Source organism: Metopolophium dirhodum, chromosome 4, assembly GCF_019925205.1.
Source record: "Metopolophium dirhodum isolate CAU chromosome 4, ASM1992520v1, whole genome shotgun sequence".
Taxonomy (NCBI): Eukaryota; Metazoa; Arthropoda; class Insecta; order Hemiptera; family Aphididae; genus Metopolophium; species Metopolophium dirhodum.
In genome coordinates this window covers 37,269,491-37,297,485 of record NC_083563.1, presented here as the reverse complement: position 1 = coordinate 37,297,485, position 27,995 = coordinate 37,269,491, and the positions used below count along the sequence as shown (strand labels likewise).

Here is a 27,995-nt window from a genome sequence, read left to right as displayed (position 1 = left end):
TATTATAATTTATAATGTATTTAACAAATAACAATAGTATAATTGTATTAATGATCAATAGTCAATATATTGCACATCATAATATTATATATTTTATACATTAAAAATTATTAATTAATGCGCTTTTGAGTTTTGGTCGAAACCGACGAGTTCTTCCCAGTTCCCATTATATCTCGGCGCATGGATTCAAAAAATAGAAACTTCTTCACTTCGTCTTCTATGATTTTCGTTTCGTTGTATTTCTGAACAGGACATATTTAAGACATATTTCTATTAGATTAATAGTATTATGTCCTTACCTACTAGGTAAGTACTAGTAAAAATTATTATACTAAAAAGGTAAATTAATTATTTATACGATTTTAAAACTACAATACCCTACCATATTTTCATAGAATATTCCGTAGTATAAACCACTACTATTCATGGCTGTTTTTAGTGTTTCAATATTATTATAATAACAAGCAGACTCTGTGTTTCCAAATTCGAAATTGATTTTTTTCTGCAAAGTTTTTTTTTTTTTAAATCTGTTATTGATTCCAGGACTATGAACATTATTTTGCATTTTTCGGCACATTTCATTCTTGTCAATTTGAATTATTTCTGGAGATTCTATTTCAGTCATTGAAAGAACTGTAGTAGTGGCGCTCAGTGGAACACTAATTCCGCTGCCATTAAGCAAAATATATTCTAAGTACCCAAATATGTGATCGAAAATACTAGTACAAAATTTATAAACTACTTCCATTATTATTAATTATTTGAACAATTCCAAATTATCTAAACTTAAAATTATGATTTCCATCAAATTTAAATTCTGTTAATCAGTTTTGCAATAGTTTTTAAATTTTTGATTAGCTGTTGAAAATACTGACATTTTGTGATGACATAAATCATAATTATTGTCGCATGGTAACAATTTATTATAATATAATCCAGCACGACGGTAGTAGCGCGAAGCTAAGAAAAAAAGCTAGTTGCCAATAACGTATATTAACAGGAGCCAAACTTGTACTATTGAAAAAACGTGCTAATTCATAACTAGTGCTAACTGTGCTAATCCATCGGATCTAGAATTTATAATTTGTAGACAAACAAATACAAACCAATACACCGCGAATGCGTCATACGTGTATTTTATTCTCAGCTCGTGCCGGACTGGATGATGTGATGGATCAATATAAGTTTGTGTTGGATTTATAAATGCAGCAGAGAGAAACCTAGAAACATAAATAATTTATAATTATTATAATATTATATCACTGTGTAAAATAGCTTCAAAATATAAAGGGTATTGAATATTATAGGTATCCCCGTGCAGGCCGAAAATTTAGGGGTCGTAAATAGGTACTTGTAAATTATACAAAACCGCGGTTAAGAGGTCGTCCGCATATTATGTTGTCATTGTCTTCCACACGTACGACATACCAAATTTGACGCTTCAGCGACCAGCAGATCAGGTTAATAATTTAAAAATTAGAGTGAATTGACCAGCTCTTATAAAATCTAAGGTACGATTATTATCCAGGGCATCTCAGAAGTTTTTTGTTTTATTTTTATTTTAAATCGAGTTATACGTATTTTAAGATGTACAAACAATTTACTATTTTTAAATAGGTACTCATAACTTGCCTTAAAATAAAATATAATAAAAATTCTATGAGATGCCGTAGATAATAATCTTACCTTTAAATTGTATAAGAGGTCAATTTACTCTAATTTTTAAACCAACGGAGGTAAACGAGGTCTGCTGAGTTTCAAATTTGCTATGTCGTACATGTATAAGACGGAGACAACATATGCGGTTGCGACGTCCTATCGAATGTGTGATCGGGTCCCCCTACAGTATAGTGATATCCTCCGCCTATGATGTAAAATTATAAATAAGTAGGTGAAATTACATTACATTACTTAATATGAATTTTATTATAATATATATTATTGTATTTATTGTTAAAATAGGTATACATTTTTAAATTACAAAAGGCTAAAAAAAAATTATCGCGAAATGTTCAAAACATCTACGATTTACGACACGTAGGTATAACCATTGATTTTAGAATAGGTTAGGTTAGGTTAATATTCTATATTCTAAAATCAATGGTATAACGTTAAATAGATAGTAAATTTGATTTTTTAAATTCAGAGTTTTTGGAATATTATCTAATGTCATCATTGTTTCTTTTGCATAATTTTGATGAATTTGATGAATTTGATCAATGTTTGTTGCACTTGTTGACGAGTGAAAATCTATAATAAATAAATAATAAATCAACATTCAGAGAACAAAAATAATATCAATCAAAAAAAGTAGGTGGTACATAATTTGTACGAGTAGTTCTCCTAAGTAAAATCCTGATATCTAACCTAAAAATTAAAATTTTGGAAAATTCCAACACTTAAGCACAATAATGTTCTTATCTTTAATTTTAATTATAGGTCAAAATTGACTAAGATAAAATTGGTACAACGCAAAATCGGTTCTACTGAAATTTACTTAAGTTTACTGTGTTATAATATGTCTACAAGACGAAAAACATATAGGTAAGTTGTGGTGTTCTCAAGATACTGTCACAGAGTACATTGAAAAATACGCGTGACATCACGCTTTTACGTGAATATTACGACTTCGCTGTTTAAACGCTCTTAAATCAGATAGTACTTGATTTATTGCTTTAGACCTTTATACGTTATACCAATTTAAAGTTTACAACTATTTCTTTCATTGCGTCATTGCGTGTATTATACAATATGTTCATTAAATGATTCAATTAAAAATTGGTGGTAAAAAAACAATCATTTGACTTAAAATAAATTTGAACATGTTTTATATACTGAACGAGAAACAAACATAATAAGTAATAATATTATTCAGACATTGAAAACAAATGGCTATATTAAAATAAACAAATCCAATAATACAAAAATATTACCTACTAAATCTGTCTATTCGTATAATTATATCACATTTTGGTTTAATATTAATGAAATAATAACAATAATTATATTATAAATTATAATGCACCACTGTCATAGCACATAAGAGTACTGATAGATAATAATATTATGCGAGTCTTCACTCACTTCTAGTTTTAGCTACGAGTTAAAACTAAAATAGCCAGTTTAGACGTAAAAAATCTATAGGTATTTGATGTCACGATCAAAACAATATTACACACGTTTACTGCAGTGAATACATGGTAAATTCGTAATATAATTTATTTGAGTGTTATTATTTTTCTAAAAGATTAAGCCAAAATGTGATATAATTATACGAATGAAAAGATTATGAGGTACTCTTAAATATATTTGATTAGTTCAGTCGAAAGAAAATAAGTTCATTAATAGTTATTTGATTATTTTAAGTTAAACCAAATATTGCCGTGTATTATAATATATGGCCGCCGCCGCGGCGAACGAATCCGTAACGTCACCAGCAATGTCAAAATTTAACGTAACTAGCGAACGAATAATCATAAACGAATTTTAGTTGTATCATTACCTTAGTTAGATTATATTCTAGGTATTTGTTATGGTAATAAAATAATTATCGATTTAATTATATTTTATAAAAATATATAAAAAAAAATATTATCAGTTGTATTGTCCTTTAAACAATCTTAAAATATGTAATACTTACTGTTTTTGTCCTGTATTATTTCATTTTTAAATTTGATTATTTCACTGTCTATAACATTATTGATGAGTTTAGGTTTTCTTCCTCTAGTTTCTTCCGCCATTATAAAAGCTATTATTTTAAGTTAATAAATTACATTTTACAGCATAATAATACTATGATTATAATATTTATAACTCTATAAGTTAAATAAATACGTAATAATATAAATAATTCTTACCTTATTACGTCCAATATAAATTAAACAACAAAATAGTATAAGTAGTTATTATTAATTCGGTGACTACAATAAAATGAATCAGTGTCAACTGTTTGAATCAACTGATTCGACTGTTAAAAACAATATTTATTTTTATTTTTGTGAATGATCATCTATAACCATCTATTATTAACATGGTTATAACATGGTTTACAATGTTCGAACAAGCTTCTGGGGGTTTTCTATTTTGTATTATTGATATTTGAATTCAGCCACCATATACTATGGAAAGATGTAGAGCGGGGAAGACTTATTTTAATTACAACAACAACAGGCACAATATTTTTTTAATTTACAGATATTATTCGGTTATTATTAACATTTTGTCACTTTATTTTGGTCATATACTATATAGGATATTGATAATACGCACAGTATAAAATGTGATGCTTTTGTTAAACGCATAGTTCGTAAAAATATTATGTCTATGATAAAAAGCATATTTTTATAAGACTATAATAGTTACTCGTAGATACATAAATGAGCACTAGGCGTACCTATACATTATACTGCATTACAATATGCATGGGTAATACAATTTTAGACCGTTTTAATAATTACAGGTAATTGATTTGAAAAATGGAAAAACTGTTTTGTCATTCAATTAAAATGTACACAAGTATAGTACATAATAGTATGCGCATAGGAAAAACGGTTTTGGTCGTGTTTGGGGGGGGGGGTACAAAATTTAATTTTGGTTGTACAAAATTGTACAAAAAAAAGTACATAATACTGTACAGTTTAAAATTGAACTTTTCATTATATGAAATACCTGTATAAAAATTTTATATTGTTGTCTAAAAATACCAACACGTTATCGAATAGTTATTGCAGTAATACGGCATCTACTGATGGCTTATCAATCACTACATCTGGCATGGGGCTACTTAGTACATGTCGTATTCAATTTAATCAGTGAAGTCACGATGGCCGAACAATTTGTTTCGCAGCGCGAAAAAAACTTGAAAATAATTGAAAAATTTAAATTTCGGAAAACTAATCGGCCTCTGAGTTACATATATTAAACTAAATAGTATAAATGTACCCTTTAAATACCAAAATTCTAAGACAAAAAATAAACGCAAAACGTTACAACATTTTGTACTTTTTAAGATTACATATTTTTTTAATTTTTAATTTTATTCTATTAATTATTTATCTATAATATGGCTGTAACGAATCAAATATATTAAAGATTGTAATTTTAGATTAGTAATTCTGTAATTTTGTTTAATTTTGCAGAATATGTATCAACATTATGTTTTTGATTTTATTCTATTAATTATTTATGCTATAATATTATGGATGTAACGAATTAAATATATTAAAGATTGTAATTTTAGATAAGTAATTCTGTAATTTTGTTTAATTTGGCAAAAATATAGCTATTCAATTTTTAAAAGTTTAGCCGGGCGCAGTTTACATATTATGTAACATATGTCACCTTTTTACATTTGATAAAACTCGAGCGCAGTTTACAATCACCTTTTTACTCACGATAAGAACTCGGGCGTAGTTTACATGTATGATTTCGTGTTTACCTGTACGTTGGGCGCAGTTTACAATCGCCGATCTTCGGTTAGGATCCTTTAAAACATTAATACAAACAATCAGGGCCTTACACCCGATTAAACCCGAACCCCTAACACCCCTAAACACCTTTAAAAAATCAACCCGAAACCCGTATAACCCGAATGATTCTGTTTTCAAAACACCCGTGTTAACCAAAACCCGAATAATTTTTTTTTTCTCATTCTTCATGCGACATATCATTTCGTATGTATTTCTTGTGGTGAGTTCGATTTTGTAGAGTTAAATAATCAATAATAATAATAACAGGAACACTCTAACAAACAATCATAGGTAATTTCTTGAAAATAAAATCCATTAAAATGTTTAATAATTTAATTGATTCTGATTAAAATATTAAGTATGTAATTATTTCTTATACCTATTATATGACATAATTTATTACTTTATTACTTTATTAGTAAAATAAATCCAAATATAGCCAATAGCAATATAAAATAGACGTGGTGTCAACAAAACTGAAAGTATTGACAGCCGTGACCAAAATACCAAACACTAATAAGTAATAACTAATAATAACTTGTGTTATATGGGGGGTTTTATACACTTACAGATAATATCCAATTTCAACCATTGCCAATAACCAATGACCTATGGTATTTCCTGACGTATTCGTGTTTAACTTTTTCGGCTAAAACTGTTTTAAAAAAAAATTCTCTGCAGATTCGTGCAACAATCTTTCTGCCCTAGTTTGACAAAATACAAAAAGTATGATCTGTTTACAAAACAAGTCACCCCGGTCAGAACTTGCACAACTTCTGTATAAAGTGTTATATTTCGTAAACTAATTTAGGTATATCAAAAATCGTTAGAGAAGAAAAATGACAGAAACATAGAATATGTACATAGCATTTTTTTTTTTTTAATGCTGGGAACTTAAATACGAGTATATTAAAATAATTATTCTGATATTATGAAATATTTATTATAATCATTGATAAAATTGCTCTAAATAGATTTTATTTTTTACTAAGTACCTAATTATCTATTCATTGTTTAAAGTGTAATCAATATACCTGTTACTATGGTTGATCATGTAATGATGTATTGAAGTATTGGTTAAAACACTTAATGACAAACTTATAAATGTACACATCCCAAACCTCTGTTTTAAAATTGAATGTATCTCCGTTTAAAAACAAAACTAGAAATTGCCTACTAAAAATTAAGTCGGCAAAAAACATATTTACGTGTAACTATTGTTACAAAATAAATACGGTTTTCCACTTATCAAGTTACATCATTTGAATTACTTATTATTACAAAGATTACAAGAGCCAAGAATAAATGGTTAGTATAAAATACCATTTGATCAGTAACAATTACTATACCTAGTTTAAAATCCTATGGAAGAAATAAGCGTGAAAACCTGATAACCAAGAAATAAATACAAACGCTTAATGCACCAAAATCCTAGATACCTGATAAATCTATTATCTGGTTACCATATAGAAGCGTCACAGTTTTTGTGTTATGACTTATAACTTAACTGAGTTATAAAATTATATTGGGGGGACGAGGTGGCCGAGCGGTCTAACGCGTCGACTGCGGCGCTGGCAGTCGCGGGTTCGACTCCCGGCCACTGGGCGGCATTTTTCTTCGGGCAAGTCACGGTGTCCGGAGAACAAGTGCCGCCATCCCCCCACCCCGGGGCACGGCAGAAACCTACGGGTGCCCCATTAGAAATTCTGCCAAACACAACACACACGTGTACCAACCTACCCAATATAAAAACCTACCAAACCTACCCAATATAAAACCTACAGTACCCTCCCTACACCCAATGGCCTATGTTGCCGCGGGTTACTCAATAAAAAAAAAAAAAAAAAAAAATTATATTGTCTGTATGTACTAGACACTTAGTTAGGATTCGCATTACGCGTAAGCTATAGGTACCGAAAATTAATTTTACATAAACAATTATAAATAATGGCATTTTATATATTTGTCGAATGAACAAAAATATATATTTTTAAGAGAAATGGTTACTGGTTACTTACTTACATTTTAGAGATGTACATTGATTCTAGTAGAAATTCCTCGAAAATTTGGACTGAAATTCCGGACATAGACATTAATATATTATTATACGAACTACAAATGCAGCTGAATCAAATTATTAGCATTTAAAATACCAATTTTTTATTGCTCACTTCTCAGTTCAAATTATAGTAATAATTAATGTCTCCCTAAAATTACAAAGTGAAAAAATACTTATTTATGAACACTTCTTCTTCAAACTCGAAATAAAAGGCATCTCATGAGGGCAGAATATTTTACAATGTAAGAAATACTAGAATTGTGAAAGATGTCGAATAATAAAATATCAAAAAATGAGGGTTTAAAAAATCAAAATAACCAAAATCGTTTGAAGAGAAATAATAATTAAAATAATTATTTATAGTGTGAATACCCAATTTTGTCTAAATTTGAATTTCAAATATTTCAATCACTCATAAAAAATTTATGTCACTTTATGATAAACTTTTTTTTTTATTACAGCAAACAACTTATGAGATATTTTATATCAATTGTTGTTGTCAGTTGTGAGAGTTAAAATTGTATGAATTTTTAATTAAAAATGATGTACACGTTTTTATGTTGTGACTATGTAGTTTTAATTTTTTTTAATTTTTAATAACAATAAGATTTGCTAGGTACAATTAAATTTGTACTATTCCAAACACGACGTCATCAATTATTTGATTTATAATTTCAGTTATTTTTATTAAACCATAATAAATAAATACAGGTCAATACATAATTAATATATTAAGGGACGTTTCATCCACATTTGTTGTCACCGTCTTACACTCGTACGGCATAGCAAAAACTGTTTTTCGTGGGAAAGAATCGAGAAGGCCACAGTCATAAACTCATAACTATGAAACGAAATTTTCACCACATAAAAAGGAGAACTTTGGCTGTGCAATATCGTTTTTATTTTTTCGTTATAAGAACTTCAAAAAAAGTTATTAAAGTTTAAAAAACACAAATAATAATGGATTTTGAAACAATAAGAACTTTTTTCGTATAAGTGATATAAAAAAAATGAAAAAGATATTACACAGCTAAAGTTCTCCTTTATATGTGGTGACAATTTCGTTTCTTAGTTATGACTGTAGACTTCTCGGTTTTTTCCCGTGAAAAACAGTTTTTGCTATCCGTACGTGTGTAAAACGGAGACAAAAAAAGGGTGAAATGTCCTCTTAAGTTAGAATAAAATAATAATTTCTCAACAATATATTATATCCGCATTATAATAATAATAATAATCTGTCCATAGGTACTTGAGTCAACTATGCAAATCATTGTATATACTTATTCATTATAATTTATAGTACATTAATAAGTAACGCCTTGCATATAATATTATCAAATTTATATAACTAACAAACTATTCTCTCCAAGCACTAAGATCCAATTTTGATAATTTATTTTTGCATTTCATCATGAGTGAACGTCTGTAACGTACAATAATTAACAATCAAAATTAATATATAAATATATAATTATATAAATTAGTGATACAATTAGGTAAATAAATATACGTATACGTATACTACACCATCGGTGAAGTATTATCAATTTTTTTTTTGTGGGCCGAAGGGGAGTGTGTGATTATAAGGAACAATTTTTAAAGCAACTCTTAGGACCATATTCATAGTCGATGCTTAGAAATAAGTAATGCTTAAAGCTATACTTATGACTCAAATGAGATTCATAAACGAGACTTTGGCTTAAGAAATAAAAAGTATTACTTAAATTAAGGTCGGTCTAGACCTACCTTAAGCATTGCTTTTAGTTCTTATCACATTTTTTTATTTTTTAAATTATCACAATTAGCTCAAGCAATACTTATTATTAAGCATCGACAATGAATACAGCCCTAAGGCTATATAAAATGCTACAAAATAAATGATTAATAACCTGGATATCACTCAAATAAAATAAAGGCTACGTTTTTGTTGAGTGATTTTTAAAAATATGTAGTCTGTAGAGGGAACAATCAAATACAAATAATAAAAATATTTAAAGATGAAATATTGAATTGACGCTTTGCTTGCGGAGAAAATATGACACTTACACAGAACCCATCAAGAAACAATAACGCTCCGTTGAAAAAAGAAAACATAAAATAGGTTATTTAAAATAGAACACAGTTGTGGTATAAAACGCCACCATGTTTGCGTTTGTTCGTGAGTGTTTTATTATACTTTGAAAAATATCGTAACGGTTACAATAATAATTAATGTGTATCTACGGGCCAAAATAATAAGAAGAGACAGCGGCTGTGGCGGCGTGGGCGATGAGAAAAGACTCGATACAAAAAAGGGCCCTCTCAGAATATATTTCTAGCTGTAGGTACACCTACACAGGCACATAGTACATAATACAATTAAAAATAAATATTTACCTTGATGTCTTAAAAATATCCATTGGGACTTCGTCCAATTCAGTCGTGGCACATAACACGTGACCTAGGTCGATGTTTCTCAAAGTTCTCAATTGTGCTACAAACAAGATATAGCAATGTTTTTGATATTCATAAGCCATAACATAAACCTAAAGAAAATACCAACAACTATTGTATCTGCACATACCTAGAGAATAGCTTCCCGGTTGACCTCTGACATCAAAAAAGAAACGATCACCCAGTCGAATACGGTAAAATACATCAGCTAAAATGCACTGTGCAGTTTGACCAACCGTTCCACCATCGACAGGTGGTTCGAGTAAAGCTCCTACGAGTAGATCAATGTCATAAACGGTAGCGTACTGTTCTTTCAGTGATTTGACGTCCTATAACCAGTTTTAAAATAATTTAAATATAATGAAAAATAGCTATTTATATTAAAATTTTGGATGGAGTTTTAATCTGAAGTTTTATGTGGCTTAATAATGTTGTTTTTTTAATCTAATAATAGTAACTATTTACTTAAAAAATTAGATGAGACCCAAATTTTAATTTTCATATTTCATGCTTAATGATTAAGAACATAATAAATTATGATTAATCCAATATAATTTTTAAGAAGAAAAATATCGACTTACGTAATTCGGTATAATATTTAATAAATCTTCAAATGAATTGACTTCTGGGAAACCACACAATTTTCTTACAATAGTATATGGAGGTATGCCGACATCACGACCTCTTTGAATATCCACTGACAACAAATCTTCATTACCACTGAGATGTGTGTGGAACATTAAATTTGATATCTATAACATGTTAAAATGTTTATGATGTAACAAAAAAAATGTTAGTAAATAAATTAAAAGTATGGAATATATAAATGGTTTTTTCTCTATCGGTCGATCATAAACCTGGCTCTGATTATTGTATTATCAATAATCAATTTTTTTATCATAATATCGGTTATTAAAATTATTTTGATTTTAATATATTATAGTAGTTGGTACTAAATTTATATTTTTAATCAGTACCTAGGTGAAAGGAAAACATTCACAAATAGTACATACAAAAAAGTTATATGACGGTGTAAATAAACGGCCTGCTGATGTAGTCATGCCTCTGACTATTTGATCAAAATTATTGCCCATCACTAAGGGATCAGGCTTTGACATCCATTGGTAAAATTGAACTGAATCCACTACTTGATAATTTTTATTTATGTAACTGTTAACAGAAAAATTATAAATTATAATATACTTTCACCATATAAGTAAGTAAAGTTTACTCGTATGTCGAAGGCAGTGTATTATGTGGCACTCGGAAAGCACCCCCTGCAAATTCCGTGGTCAATTGCGGTATAATTGCAGGGTTGTATTGTGTTCTTTTATTCTTACGAATATCTAAACCAACGCGTTTTGTAAATGATTTGCCTGTGCATATATAATAAGGAACATTAATTTTCGTTTTATATTTTAAATGGCAATAAATATACACAATATTCATTCGGTACGCATAACAATAGGGTAGCTTATCTACATATTATAAAATCAATTGTGATACCTATATAATATATAGGTATATTATATAATATATGACTTTTAAACAATTAATTGGTGTTAGATTTTTTTGATTAATGTATCAAAGCTGCATTGTTAAAGAAATCCTACGAAGCATATTATTATTGTTGACGAATAAATAATTTAAAATAAATAAAATCTCAAATTGAAGCATTGGGAGTATTGCAATATTCTATAATCAGTAAGTAATCACTAAATAATTAGTTGAGCTTAAAACATTTTTTTCTTTTCTAGAATCGATGATTTGTCTTTCTCTTTAATTTAGAATATATCAAATAATAAATACCAAGTAGAATGGGTAGATAGTCCCGATAAACAATTATCTGGTTTAGTGCACCAACAAACTTTCTAGCTTCTTGATACAACACTTCATCAGACCATTCAGGATTTATTTCTTGTAACTTATCAGTCACAATATTATGGAACCGGGTAAACATTGTTGTATACGCTGTGAGCCCAAAGTGTTGGTTTAATCTTGGATCTCCTACAAATAAATGTAAGTAATGTAGACATGCACAATAATATACATTAATTATTTTTGTTTAAATGATTCAATAAATTTAACTATACATGTTCATTAAAAAAATTAGAAGACGTTTTATTTCATTTTTGTTTATAAACGCAAAAAAAGGTTAGCTAACTAATAGTGAATAAACCATATTATTGCACATTGATTTTCAGTAGTTACAACTTTGAAAATTCTAGGTAAACAACACTTTGCTAAAAAAGTATTTTCAAATATAATGAAATACTGATTGCATCAAAGTAAGTGAAGCGAAACAAGAAGTCATCACCTTAAGACTATAGATACCTGATGTCTGATTACCTATACAAATTATATGGTATAAGTACCTACATTTTTAATACGTCCGCTTTTTAAACGAAATTTGAAGCGCTAAATTAAATGTTAAATAACTACACTAAAAATGTATTCGACAAGATACATCATTTTTAAGTTTTCGCGACCATATTACATCAAGCTGATAACAATAATAATCATTGATGAATTTGAACAAAATAAAAATTATAGTTGTTGTCACGCAAATATATTACCAGCTTCAAAACAAATGTTCACGTTTTCCCGATCATCACATAATAATGATCCTTGTCTTTTTTTTTGAGGACAAAACTCGTGTCCATTTATGATATCTGTTTTCAATTTTCCACCATCAAACGATCTAATTGATTCTGCCGTATCTAGTTTGTGTCCGTACAATTGTGACGCGTCAAAGAATGAGGTTGCCTGATTCATCTGTGAAATAATTATCAAAATATAAGTGTTTAAAATATTGTAGACAAATATTTGCAGGCATTCTATTCCAACAGAATATTTTTTGAGAACAATATTAAATATAGAAGAATGTACAATGGAACTAAACATTTTAAAGGCTAGTTTCGAACGATTTAAAGACAAGGACAAGAACACTAAAAATATTGTTAAAATTTATTTGCCTGAGGCATTTGGATTGAAATGTTTGGATTCGGTTTATATTGGAGTCTTTGGCTGAACCCCAGAGTTGGATTCCGTAGGACCAGATAGGTTTGAGGGGTACTTTGTACATGAGGATTTTATTGTGTAGTGAGAGATGTTTGGATGATAGGAGGAGGCGAAGTTGTCTTTGACGATTATTTAGTACAAGTCGTTAGTTACGTATGTGGGTAGCCCACGTGAGTCGACGATCTAGGCATAAGCCTAGGTAACGGACATTTTGAGCGGTCGGGAGAGGTTGGTTGTTGAGTGTGATAGAGGGACAGCTTATTGGTCTGAGAGTGAATGTGCAGTGGATGGATTTGGATTCATTGAGTTTGAACCCCCATTCTTTGTACCATGTCGAGAGGATGTCAAGGTGGGTTTGAATTCTGCTGGATGCCTCGAGAGGGCCATGGTGAAGAGCCAGGATGGCTTTATCATCGGCGAAGTCACCGGCGGTGGTGAGGTTGGTAGTGGGTTGGTCTGATGTGTAGAGGTTGAATAAAAGAGGTGTCGCTACAGCTCCTTGCGGGACTCCAGCTCAAATTGATGATATGTCGATAGGACTGAGCCATATCGTACGGAGAAATGCCCGTCTTCTAGATAGGACTTGAAGATTAAGTAGTAGCTGGGAGGAAATTTTGATTTTAATTTGAAGAGGAGGCCGTGATGCCATACCTTGTCAAACGCTTGTGCTACGTCTAAGAAGGCGCCTGTGCAGATTAGTTTCTTTTCAAGAGAATAGGAAATTTTGTCAACTATACGATGAACCTGTTGTATGATGGAGTGGTTATTACGAAATCCGAATTGATTGTCTGGGAGGTTTGTGTCAATGATTGGGAGTAGGCGTTTAAGTGTGAGTTTTTCAAATACTTTGGAGAAGAAAGGTAGAAGGCTTATTGGTCTGTATGAGCTGGGAGAGTTAGCGGGTTTCCCGGGTTTGAGTATCATAATTATGATCGAGAATTTCCAGAGTAGAGGAAAGTATGAGAGTCTGAGCACGGAGTTGTAAATGTGCGTGAGTGATAAGATGGCTTTTCTGGGAAGTTGGGAGGCAACTTCTGATGTAATGAGGTCGTAACCTGGGGTTTTATGACGCGCAGATTTATTGATTATAAATTCGACTTCACTGGGTCTGATATGTTTTGGCGGAAGGGTCATAGGTAGTGGACTGGATAGGAAGTATCTATAAATTGCCTCCTGCACCTAACAACTTCTAACATTAATATTCCTACCATAGCTTGAATCGAATTGAGGCGAACCTATCTCTCATCTTATCTCTTTGAAGGGATTGATATTATGTTGGTACCTACTTCTGAGTTGAATCAATGCCAAACTAACGATGTAAAATTACCATTAAAATTGTTTAGTTTGTAATCATATATTTGACTATTATAAATTGGTATAGTCGAGTTTTCTTTTCTAAAAAAATATAAAAGTTATTTGTGATGTGACATGTCCAAATAATGTCCAATGCGTGAGCACTTTGAAAAGTAGTGATTAAATTAATATGCGTTATTAAATTCTTAATGGCTTAAGTATGACGGAAAACTGTCTACAACGTGATCAAGTTAATACAAAAAGATAGAAGCGATGGTAATATGATAAACCATGTTCTAAACAAACAATTGAGGAATACCTACTAAGTAAGCCCTAATAGTGGCAGGTCAAACAGACCAACAAGGTGTAAGTTTTAATTTTTAAACTTGTATGTTTTATATTTATTATACTATTTTAGTTAACCTGTGTCTTGAAGTAATGCTTAATACAAGGTCAGTAAAACAAATAAAGTATTACAAATTAATACTCACTGGAGTTTGAGGAGTTACAGGACAACCAAAATTATTAGCAGCCGTCATTGCACGTTTAAATTCCATACATGTTTGTCCATAACGACTAAGAACCTTGTCATTCGTAGGTATTTCAATAGCTAATTGACATTGGTATGGGCTATTACTGTTGATCTCATAAATTGGAACGGAACAACATCTCTCTGGCCCTATCCACATCATCAACAACAACTTTGTTTGTAAATTATATTTTCTATTTTGACAATACGAAAGTAAATTAACCTAGCTATATTGTACTCCAAATGAGATCAGTACCGGTAAGCTAAGTTGTGCGCATGGGCGTGGCTTCGTCACGCGACCCAACTTAACGCGGTCGACGTAGTGGGGATGGCGTCAGACCGTTATAAACAAAAACTGGTAGACGACCGGTACTGATCTCATTTGGAATAGATTAGGTATACTTAAAAGGAAGTCTCATCAAAATATGTACACAAAAAAATTTCCTTTAAAAACATATTTACGTATTCAAAGAATATGGGTTACTGAGTAGTTTTATTGTTAGAACACTTATGAACAAAATTGTTGAGATTAAAATCTGGTTTCCGATTTTTGATTTTTTAAATTTAATCCATTTTACCTTGAAGACGGAAATATTGTAAATTATATATTTCGCTCACTGATCTGACGCTGTTTCATTGTGTTCATGGTTATTGGGCACGATTCTTAGCCTAATGCGTGAATATACGTCATGTAGGTACCTACTTATACCTACTATCACCTACTTGTAATTATTGAGTGTAGGTAGTGTGACAGTGTGTATACAACGGTAGCAGTACAATATTTATAAATAGCTTATGGGTAGCATGTCGAACATGTGTGAATAATGAATCTAATATAATATGTAATAAATATATATGAAATAATATGTTTATAAAAAAGTATTTAAAATATTTGAAATATGCGTTATATTTTGAGATTTTATTGACGAAGTTAATTAATCAGTTGTGTAATCAATGACCACCAATGATAAGACTAATTTAAAAATAGGAGGTTTCAGTACCCCTAGTTTTTTCATTAAAGTTTTATGCACCAATCGAAACTTATACTATTTTACCTGTTGTATCGGGTGGCATAAGACTGATATCATGATTGGCCCATTGACCAAATTGCATAAGATGATAATTGTTAGAGTCTAGGTAATCTTTGGATTTTCGTAAAAATAATTGTAACTGTAATTGACGAGGTCTAGGCAACTTAGTACCATCAACTTGTTTACGAACTTCATAATTACCTTATAAAAATAAATATAAAATAATAATATATTATTCGTTACACATTCATTGAAGCAAATGTAAATCATAGGTACTTTTAATATTGAACATAGATAATACATAACGGATAGGCCATCAGCCTTCCATAAGCGTTCCTGAATAATAAGGTATATGGGGTAATATATTTTTATACCATAAAAAAATATTTAAAATTAATAATTATTGTACTTTTATAATTGAGCACAATATGTCAATATACTTCTGTTCAAACTTAAAAATGTCAAATAATTAAAGGGTAACCTATTGGTACCGAAACTTCGGAAACGCTTCCCCATGGGTGTTTAGTATAGAGATGGCCTATCCATTATATATTTATTTATATATTTATTTCAAACATTACGGGACGAGCCCAACTACAATACATGAGTACATTAAGTATATAATTACATTTAAATAGAAAAATATCTAATTTAATAGAACAATAAATAACAATTATAAAAATAAGATTTGTTTAAATAAGAAATGATGGTTGTTCATTAGCTATGCGCATCATACGATACATAAGATTATTTCGGCAGTAGTTTGTGGAACAATTTGGGATAGAGAAAGTTATATAAGAACGGAGGGAACGCTGTGGCACTTTAAAATTGATACTGGAAAGAAGAGTGGGGGTATCATATTATCTATGATATTTAAAAATAGTTATATGTATATTAAATTTTATACAAATTATAACTTTTACTACTAGGTACGCAGTTTGACGGTTTTAAAAAAAAATTATGGCTACACGCCTAAATCATTGACATAAAATAACGTGGGAGGTCTGCCCCCCCTCCCTTTTATAACCCGTTTATTTTTCTAAATAATATACAATATTACCTACATAATAAATAATGTTAAAAACGTATAATGCTAAAAAAAATAAAACTATACAATTTAATACGAAATGTAAATTAAGTATTTAACAGATGAAACATTTTAAGTCATAATAATTCTAGTTTAGCAACCTAACGGTGTTACTATTTTTTTTTTCAAAAGTGTGTTTTAGCGTGTTATGTAAGAATATGTAAAAAAAAAAAGTCGGACCAACTTGGTTTGGAAGTTATCGGTGAAAAACTTCAAAAGTATGGTTATTCCAAAGCGTGCAATAACCATCAGCACTGGTCAAAGGGGAAAAATAAATCCAAGCGGCTTTACTAAACACATTTTTAAACTTATAAAACCATCAAATGAAAACATATTTATAACTCATATAATAATGTAATATCAATATTACATTCATCATTTAGCTAAGAATCAAAATTCTAGTCCCAGTAATCAGTAGCCAATATATTGAATAAACACATTCACATTCAATAGTTGAAGCTATCTCTATTAATAATATTAGTCATGGATATTTCTCATTGGCCATTGCAATGTTTTGTATTCTAAAATTTCCACTGTCCAAACTCACCATCATTATAAGCAGCTTCAGCAAGTCTAATGTATGGAGTTTCGGATGACCCCCACAACGGGTTCCTCAAGTTATTACATGTGCCGTCCGCTGTCCTGTAAATAGCATTTCGCTTGCAGGTCACTCTGGGTGCACACTGTTTATAATATATGATGTTTGAATCAGGACCATCTCCGTAAAAAATCACAGGGTCCTTCTTATTATTAATCTGGAGGTTAAATATCAAAAAATTAAAATAATCAAATATTTTCTGATAACATAATAAATTATTATATAATAATATATTATACGTAAATACGTTGTTGTTATTATTAAGGTTGCAATAGAGTTCATTGATTTAAATTCAGACCTCAGTTCAAAATGAGTTATATACAATAATGTAAAAGCACTGAAAAAAATTATAAATAATATTTTAAAAATGTAGGTGAACATATAAAATTTGATCTGTATACCTACTGACTTTGCCAGAGAACAAATTAACTATCTACATTCTACCTACTACCTAGTATAAGTATAAAATACAACGCTTGGCGGTTATTCAGTTTAAGTGTAATGACTACATTAGAAATCTGTTTAATTCTAAACGTAAGAATACTAAACGAACAGTAAAAAAAAATTTTTTTTAGCACTGGCTATATAGAATATAGATTTAGTTAGGCCATTATTATTTTTAAAATTGAATATTCATCTAAATCTATTTATTCATTACTTATTAATATTATTACTTACTCGAATACCTGATGAAGTTCCCAACACTGATATGACACATAACCACACAAACAAATATAACATCCTCGTACAGATGAATATAAAACTTTAGGAATAAAAAAAATTTACTTATTAAACATTTTTCATTTGAAAAAAAGTTTGTACAATCCATACAGTAAGCATAACAGGTAAATTTATTATCCAAACAAAATTGAATTTGTATGATATTGTGATTTGAGTATACCAAATTAATGACTTAATTTCTTTAATTTACAGTATTTTTATCGCTAAAGCGCACAAATTCAAGAATAAGAATGATAGAGGGGTTGATCTATCCACCCACCTCTTACCACAGACCACAGAAACAAACACACAAAACCTTTAAAATGAAATGCCTCTCTATATATGCGTTGTAAAACGTGAATAAAATAGGTATATATTTGTATTTAGAAATTAATTAAAACTAGGTGGGTAGCCTTCAATGGCTTGAAAATAGAACAAACCCTCTAAAGAAACGTCAAAACGTTTAAAACATTCGTTGAATACGGCACTCTGTATGCACAAAATTATATTATATTATTATGTTTAATATAATATTAAGTTGTACCAATAACATAATATTTAAAACGATTCACAATTTCGTTTTGTAACCACAAGTCCGTAATAATCATATGATTTATGTGATTTTAATTCAGGGGCTAAAAATACTGTGTCCCTTGAAAATCAAAATGTGTCCACTGAATGACAAATGTGTGTCAAATATTAATGTGTAAGAAAATTGTTTATAAAATAGGGGGATTTTGGGTGTTACAACCCCCACGGGTTTTTTTTCTATAGAAATCTATAGAAATCTGTCAAAACCCAAAGGTACCTAACAGTTAAATTAATAAGCGTGTCCCCTAAAATCGGATGGATTTTAGGCCCTGTTTTAATTGTTAATAATGTTATTATTGTCGATAAACTATGAAATTTTAATGTTTCCTCTTGCTAAAGTCTCCCTGAAAGTTTTTCCTATTTGTGCCAATATAATCAGTCCTCTTCCCCAAAATATTTATTTTAGTTACGCTAATGTTAGTTTATTTTAAGACACGTGGTTACAGACTCTTAATGTTTGTGTTTATATAGTAATATTATACTATTTGTATAATATTATGTTTCCAGGAAACATTTCAGTGTTAGTGTGTCGACATTATTTTTAACCTATATCATTATGTCAGTTGATAATATGAATTATGCAATAAAAATTTTAAACATATATATCTTATTTTTCGTGAAAAAGATCTAGGTAGGTATATTAAACAAAACGGTTTTAACAAAATTTATAAATATTAAACTCAAAATAAAATGAGCTCCAGGTTAGGTTAGGTTAACCACGAACATTTTTTACAGCGTATTTTTAAGCAAAAAATTAATACTTACAAAATATAACACACAGTTTTTAATTTATATCTAATAAATAATACAAAAATAATATTAGATTATCTATAGATTCTAGATTAATATAGAGAGTTGAATGTAAAAATAATGCACTTTACCTACTTCTGTTTAGTTTTAATGTACTCTTAGAATAACAATAATTATCATCGAATACCTCGATGGTTCATAATGGTATAATAATTATAATTATTGACAAACAATATAATTAACATATGGTCAAACAAATATTTATTGCACATGTCGATCATGCGTGTATGTTTATATGCATATAATTAAATTTAACAAGTGTTTTAGTCAATGTAAACTCTCTGGTAAATAATAATTACCTCTGTGATTAATTCGTAGGCACTGCTGTAGAACTACAGGAAAATTTAAAGAACCAACGACAAAAATAACTTCTCCGTAAAATGTAATACTAAGAGAATAAAAATATAATTTATACAACTGTGTTTTTACTACCAAACCTTATAGTTTTAAATTTAAACTCTTTATATTATAGTCAGCGTTGTTGATAAAACTAAAAGTGTAAAGCAAGTTATTTTATTCATCTTAAATAAATAAAAAAAAATATATAATACATAAACAGTTTTGGGGAGTAACTTAATTTACGTTACAAGTTACTGTAAAAAAATTACATTTTAAGTAATTTGATGGTAATTTAATTACATTGTATTACAAGTAATTTATACGTACCTACCTAATAAAGTTACGTTTTTGTAGTAAAATTACTAAACTACTCGTATTATAATATTTTTTTAATACATTTTAAGAACCAATTGATAGAATATATTATTATATAAATATGTATCATGAAAGTAAGATTTTCAGACAGTAAAATGTTTGTAATAGTTGTTTGACAAAAAGCATTACCTAATAAGCAGTAATTTGGAAGAGGCATTGTCTTTTAAAATAAATTTGGAAAAAAAAGAATGCAAGTGAGTACCATTTTGCTGTACAGTAAGGTTTGGATAGTGGTTACATATTATGTGCTAAATTTGAATTCAATGATGTAACTTTGTATATGAAAAACGATGTTGAGTGAGACCGTCTATACTATATACTTGTAGATGCTCACATTCAAACATATATATATAAATAATATAGATACATGTGGACAGACATAATAAACAATATTCTGATATTTAATTATAAGATACATAACTAGAAGATAATAATTAAACATATCTATACATGCATACGGAGACATTACAAACTCGAAATTGTTCATAGGATAGGATACTCGCATGCCTCGCAGTACCTACCAACAACTCCTCAAAAAATCCTGCCACTTGTAATTTTTTTCCCGACAATTTTTGAATTGATTTTAGATTAAATTTTTTAAAATATCTCAGGGCAATCAGTTATATTATTAATTATTTTGAATAAAAATCTTAATTTTATTTGAAGAAAACGGTTTTCAATCGTCAATAGTATTAACTATAAATTCTTAATTGTATGAGCTATATACATATTATATATTATTTTACATATTAGCTATATTACATATTATATTTTTCGAAAAAATTATTTAAAAAAAACAAGAATAATTCCTATTTTATGTCACACGGGTTGATCTAGCAACTGACTGCTACGACAACTGTGCAATTTTTTTAAGCATGATCCGTTTTGAAAACGTCCAGAAAAGAGTTTGTTTTAAGACTGTGTGTCTTGATAACAACTAATTTAATTTAAAGTGTATTGTTATATTATATTATAATGACAAATAATAATTATAGTAAAATATAATATAATTGCAGGACATTTAATACCTATATCTAGCCATCCAGGGTAAAAACCACGCTAAAAAAAGTGTAAGTATGCTAATAAAATACATGAGATGTATAATGTATTTATGTATATAAAATATAAAGATTGATAACATTATATTTTTTTTCAAAATTTCACGCAAACCCCTATGGTTTATGCAAAAAGGTACGTATTAAACTTAGTGTGGTGAAACGAAGATGGCCTTTCATCTCGACTGTTCGATCTCGCATATTAATTTATACATTGCGCTTTTAGGATCAAACTTATAAACGCTTCTACGTCACCCAGTTAACAGATTGTCCGTGGCAATAGATATTTGGTTTAAGTCTTAAAGTAAATATAAAATAGTAATAATATGAAAATAAACTTACGCGTAAACATCGACTCTTCCGGTGAAATACCTTGCTAGAGTGCCGCCGTCGCCGAAGAAACAGCTATCTTCATCCATCTTCATCTCGCTCCGAACTGAAACTTGAAAGTATCGAAATATTTTATGAAAATAACCTGATCATAACGAAATGTGCGAGTTTGTGTCAAAACTTACATTATAATAATATACGCGGCTTAACGAACTGTCCGTCTATAGATTGATGGCTTATTATTTTTTTTGTTCACTGAAATTATTAGAGTTATGAATGTCGAACATTTGACGATTGCCATAGATATTATTATAAAATATATTATTTACTATGATAAATCCATAGAACTTATATATTATACTCAGTACCTATACGGTCTGTTGATAAACCGTATGCACTTTTACAGAAATCTTTGTGATCAGCAATTTACCTATTCTGGTTTTCTATTTCAGTTGTAGTTCGCATGCCAAAACTGGTCCGCAAGTTTATAGACATTCTATTATTTGAATGCATTATCCCGCCAGTTCCTCTAGACACAGTGTTTGAGAAGTTATATTTTTTTGGTACCTAATTAAATTACAATATGAATTTTTATAAGTAACCGTTATGTAGGTAGGTAGGTACTTGTGACTTGTCCAAAACTCGATTACTGGGTTTTAAATTTAAAAATGTAATTTAGGTAACCTATTGGCTATAATTGATCTATCATAAAATATAAACTTAACCTACAAATAATATCACTATATAAAATAATAAAATGTGATAATTTGAAGACAATTTCTTAAAACCCCTAAAATATTTTTTTTAATTTAGTATTATAATCTAGTTTAGCGCTCACCCAAATTTTTCCATTTTTTTTTCGGAAATCTATGTGTTTCAACCAGTTAAGAACTAAAATTAATTGCCGGAAATTATTAGCTTTTATAGTATAGCCTTACGAAGTTCACGATATTCGGTTTTATATATACGCAACCGCACAACGCTTAAGATTTTCCGAGTTTAAATGTAACAAATTAAAAATTTTTTTTAACCTAGGTAAATCAACGTTTTTAAAATGATTATGCAATAATAATTATGATACCCTATCACGGTGGTTATACATAACAAGTCGAGGGATGTTTTTGATTTTAATTGTCCGTGCGAGTAACTACGCCGGGTAGGTATATTATATGGAGAAAATACCAAAAATTTCAATTATAGTTACATTACTAAAAAAACTTTTGAAGGAGGGTGTTGGCGCCCGCAAGCAAATGCATTTTAGAAAACCAAAAAAAAATTTGGAAAATATTTTACTTTATAGGAATACAAATCACAAAGAACAAACTAAAATTCTCAGAATCTTAAACAGAAAAAACTATTCAAAATATTTAGTTCATTAAAGAAAGATTATTCGTATGGTACCAGGTTATCAATATTCAAGTCAATACAAAAAATTCAACTAAAGTTACATTACTGAAAAAAAAATTTGAATGAGGGTGTTGACGCCCGCAGGCAAATGCATTTTAGAAAACAAAAATAAATTTAAAAGAAATTATAGTGTAGGAATACACATCACAAAGAACAAACTAAAATGCCCAGAATCTTAAACAGAAAAAACTATTCAAAATATTTAGTTCATTAAAGAAGGGTTATTTGTATAGCAACAGGTTATCAATGTTTAAAAAATTCAGCTAGAGTAACATTACTAAAAAAAAATTTGAAGGAGGGTGTTGGCGCCCGCAGGCAAATGCTTTTTAGAAACCAAAAAAAAATTTAGAAAAATTTTTACTTTAGGAATACACATTACAAAGTACAAACTAAAATGGCCAGAATCTTTAACAGAAAAAACTATTCAAAATATTTAGTTCATTAAAGAAGGATTAATCGTATGGCACCAGGTTATCAATATTCAAGTCAATATAAAAAATTTGACTAGAGTTACATTAAAAAAAAAAAATTTGAAGGAGGGTGTTGGCGCCCGCAGGCAATTGCTTTTTAGAAAACCAAAAAAAAAATTTAGAAAAAATTTTACTTTAGGAATACACATCACAAAGTACAAAATAAAATTCCCAGCATCTTAAACAGAAGAAACTATTCAAAATATTTAGTTCATCAAAGAAAGATTATTCGTATGGCACCAGGTTATCAATATTCAAGTCAATATAAAGAATTTGACTAGAGTTACATTACAAAAAAAAAATTTGAAGGAGGGTGTTGGCGCCCGCAGGCAAATGCTTTTTAAGGAAACCAAAAAAAAATTTAGAAAAAATTTTACTTTAGGAATACACATCACAAAGTACAAACTAAAATGCCCAGGATCTTAAACAGAAAAAACTATTCAAATTATTTATTTCTTTAAAGAAAGATTATTCATAGGGAAACAGGTTATCAATATTCAAGTCAATACAAAAAAATTAAACTAGAGTTACATTACTAAAAAAAAAATTTGAAGGAGGGTGTTGGCGCCCGCAGGCAAATGCATTTTAGAAAACAAAAAAAAATTTAGAAAAAATTTTATTTTAGGGATACACATCACAAAGTACAAACTAAAATGCCCAGGATCTTAAACAGAAAAAACTATTTAAAATGATAAGCTCACTAAAGAATGATAAGACAGAGTGTATCAGGTTCTCTATGAAGAATTCGACAACAAATAAAAAATTCATCATCATAAAGCAAACACAAATGAGATAAAATTAAACATTTAGTATTCTCTGAAGACTTACATTTATTAAAATATTCATAATAAAAATCAATTGAATTAAATCTATGAAAAAAAATTGAAAGGAGAACGTAGGCACCCGTAGGCAAACCCATTTTTAGAAGCAAATAAAAAATTTAAATATATCATATGGCACCAGGTTGTAAATGTTTTAAAAAAAGATATATATAAAACAAATTTAAAAAAGTCAAGTATATAAAAAAATTAATTGAATGGAGAACGTGAGAGAACTATAAGTTCTACTAGAGTTCAATGAATTGAAAAAAAACCGTTTGAGAAACCTGGGTGAAATAACAGTAAACAAAATAATACGCTGGAAGCTAAATACTGCAATACATATTAACTACAATCCAAAAACTAGGTATTGTTTACATTAGAATAATACGAACAGTTATTATGTATAGATGTGTATCACCGTAATATATGTATTAGAAAATGTATAAAAATGAATGTAATTTATAAAGGATACAAAAAAATTAAATGAGAAAAAGGTCCTGCACGGACTCTACTATGTGATTGTAATTTATGAAGGACATAAAACAATGTTTAATTTAAAATAATATTGTGTTTGGCTGGGTTTACAGTCAATATTAAATTACAAACTATAAAGTCTTAATGCAAATAAAAACATGGTCAGATATCTGTTTTAGTCTTTGTAAATATGTGCGGAAAAAAATTCGATTTAGTGCAATGTAAAAAAATGTGGGAAGGAAACCTTGAGAATTCTTTGACAATAGGGTACTAAAACACAAAACTATATTTTAAATTAAAAATGTTGATTTTATACATTTAATATTTACAAAAACTCATGAGTATTGAAAACCTTATAAAATTCTAATAAAATAATATTTTTTTATATTTTCAAATACATTTTATAATTTGTTGTGGTAAAAAAATCATTAATTAATGTTGACTGTATTTAAGTTTTTAATAACTATACTGGTACAACTCTAGCTGACAGTCTTTAAGACCGTGTTAAAAACTATGATAATTAGTTAACGTCTAATTTCTTGCCCTATCCTAACCTAACTTAACCTAACCAAATTAATAATATTTAAATATTTTCTTTCATTGTTATGTTTACAATATCGAATACCTTGATAGTTAGTAGGAAAAGATCATCGCAAAACGACCAGTGATGATAGTCGTCTATCATCACCATAGCTTCAACTAACCATAGGTTTACCTAACTAACCTTCTTATGACTTATTAGGACACTTTGAATAAAAAGATCCTGAGTTGCAGGTTGCCGAACTTAAGTGTTTGATTATCAAGTTGATCCTTTGACTGTTGACACCTCAATCTATGCTATGGATGGAGCCCATAGATAATACAGAGTGGCTTGGCGTGGCGCGTTGACTGCTACCAGTCGCGGAATGCGACTGGGAGTAAGTAACGGTCACAGCTACTAGCTCCCGGATGGGTGACCACCCGGGTTCATTGTAGTTAAAAACCTTGCCACACATACACGTGTTTGCTACCTACCGTAACAACCGTTAAAAACAATCGTAAAATCAACCTACTGTTTACCAGCGATCAACGAGTCTCTATTAATTATTTATCAGCATCTATCCTCTCACAACACACACTTGGAGACAACACATGCACATGAAAGTTTTTTTTTTAAACAACATTTTTAATAATTTTTTTTAGCTTCATGCTTTTTTTAAAAATACCAGGATAATGTCAAGCATGGGAGCAACTTTATAACGTATTCAACTAATTTTATTTTGGACTTATTAAAACACGCTATGGAGGATGGTCCTTTTGGTCGTCCAGTGTCCACAAATATTTCAATTCATAATATAAAATCCCAGCCCTGTCCCCCATACTCTGCTATGAAAAGCTCAGCCCACCTTCATAATCTTTATGCAAAAAGTAAATTTAAGACAAATTTGTAAATCACAGTCTCCCTATTGTATTAATATTTGTGATTTCATTAATGTTCAGTATTTTGTATAATTAGATTGGGAAAATATAAGATAATATCATTTACACAAGACTGTGACTAACACAATCATACTTTGATAAAAGTATATGATATAAATACGTTCTATATTTGAATTAATCGTTTTTTTTCGGTACTTTATTGGTGGACGGCACTTTAACTGCGGTCCTCTCGATCTACTGAGGCAACCTTGAGGCATTTCCTTTTAGGAAATTAATTAAATCCTCAAACATAACTCTTAATTCAAGCGTTTGTAACTAATACAATCATAATATATTAATATAATATGAGTATAGACAGTATAGTACATTACGTAATATTTTTTTATAATATTTACTGTTAGTGAAATATTAAGTTTGTATTTCTAATATAATATTTGTTGTGATATTTATGGACGACACTTGCACCATGGCCCCTTGATATAGTAATGTGGCGACCCGGCACATCTCTTTTAGATAAATGATTAAATACTTAATCAAGTCTTCCAATTTACTAAACATTTATATTTTGTAGATAATTTGGGATAATTTGAAGAAAAATTTGAAATTGAAGAGAGACTGTGTGAATTAACAAAATGTGTGGTGTGAAATGTACATTTGAACACCTGTTATAATGTATTATATTGAACTTTAGTTAATTTTTTATAATGTACTATAATAGACATTTGAACATTTATTGCAATATACGTATATTATACATAGATTTCAAGTATGATTTTTTTTAGTTTTTTTTTTATAGTTACCTACCTACTACAATACAAGACACTTTATTTTTATGTTTTGAAGCAATATATGTTTTGGATTATTTAGATCTATATAAACTAAATTTCAGACCCGTAGTTTAGTATTTAAAGTTTTAAGTTTGTATGATCAGAGTCGTGGAACCAATTTTTTTCAGACTCTACTAGAATGTTGTAGTTAAATTAAACTATAATAGGTATGTGGAAGAACAGTACCGAACCTTCTATCATAATTTGTTATGAATATAATATTATAAGTAATAGCTCAAATTTAGCACTTTTACGGTACATTTTCCTAATATTTTAACAGAAATTATGGAGCTAAAAATATAGAAATACCTATATTATGTTACGGTCCATAGTTCATAGTTTTGTTTCATTAATAACAATAATAATGCTTTTTAATATACTTTTTCATAAATTAATATTTATTACAGTTGGCTTTTATGATTTGTTTGAACTATAAGTAGGTATTTTTTTGGGAGATCCCTATTATTATAACACCGTTACCAATATGCGTCTCACTGTACCCTGGTTTCCACTACAGATAAATCATTACTTATTACCAGGGCTATTAAATGCATTTACATGCTTTTTTGCTACACCGTGACCATATAAAAAATAAATTTGGCCAAAATCTTATTTTACATATTATTTTTTTAGGTGAGTTCATATAATTGCATGTTTTCATGATTTCTTTGTATTTACGCTTACTTTCTTAAAATGTTTTTATATTTTCGATTCATCCGTTAAAAAAATTAATAGGTACCTACCTACCAAGTATGTAAATAAAGAATATTATTTATTAATTTAAAAAATGTTTAATAAAAACGTTTTCATTCAGTATTTTTTTGAATTTTAAGTGCAT

General features: G+C 29.1%; 2 protein-coding genes across 5 annotated transcripts; both read right to left on the bottom strand.

The window, feature by feature from the left end:
• Positions 1-31: 31 nt before the first annotated feature.
• LOC132943367 (uncharacterized) lies at positions 32-1,961 on the bottom strand. 3 transcript variants are annotated; one of them, XM_061012334.1, is made up of 2 exons: positions 383-1,149; positions 32-242 (listed from the first exon to the last, which is right to left on the bottom strand). In XM_061012334.1, exons 1-2 carry the CDS (start codon positions 746-748, stop codon positions 111-113), a joined length of 498 nt encoding a protein of 165 aa, XP_060868317.1. In that variant the 5' UTR covers positions 749-1,149; the 3' UTR covers positions 32-110. The 3 variants fall into 3 exon arrangements, 1 of the variants encoding a protein (XP_060868317.1); XR_009664342.1 differs by having other exon boundaries at positions 118-242; positions 1,107-1,961; XR_009664343.1 differs by having other exon boundaries at positions 119-242; positions 1,131-1,961.
• A 6,135-nt stretch (positions 1,962-8,096) lies between these two features.
• Positions 8,097-19,743, bottom strand: LOC132942990 (peroxidase-like). Of its 2 annotated transcripts, none has more exons than XM_061011732.1 (13): positions 19,596-19,743; positions 18,198-18,282; positions 17,469-17,676; positions 15,859-16,035; positions 14,766-14,953; positions 12,537-12,735; positions 11,770-11,967; positions 11,192-11,336; positions 10,974-11,130; positions 10,542-10,712; positions 10,091-10,289; positions 9,904-10,000; positions 8,097-8,950 (listed from the first exon to the last, which is right to left on the bottom strand). In XM_061011732.1, exons 2-13 carry the CDS (start codon positions 18,258-18,260, stop codon positions 8,884-8,886), a joined length of 1,869 nt encoding a protein of 622 aa, XP_060867715.1. In that variant the 5' UTR covers positions 18,261-18,282; positions 19,596-19,743; the 3' UTR covers positions 8,097-8,883. The 2 variants fall into 2 exon arrangements, with proteins under 2 accessions (XP_060867715.1, XP_060867716.1); XM_061011733.1 differs by having other exon boundaries at positions 19,712-19,730.
• Positions 19,744-27,995: the final 8,252 nt, after the last annotated feature.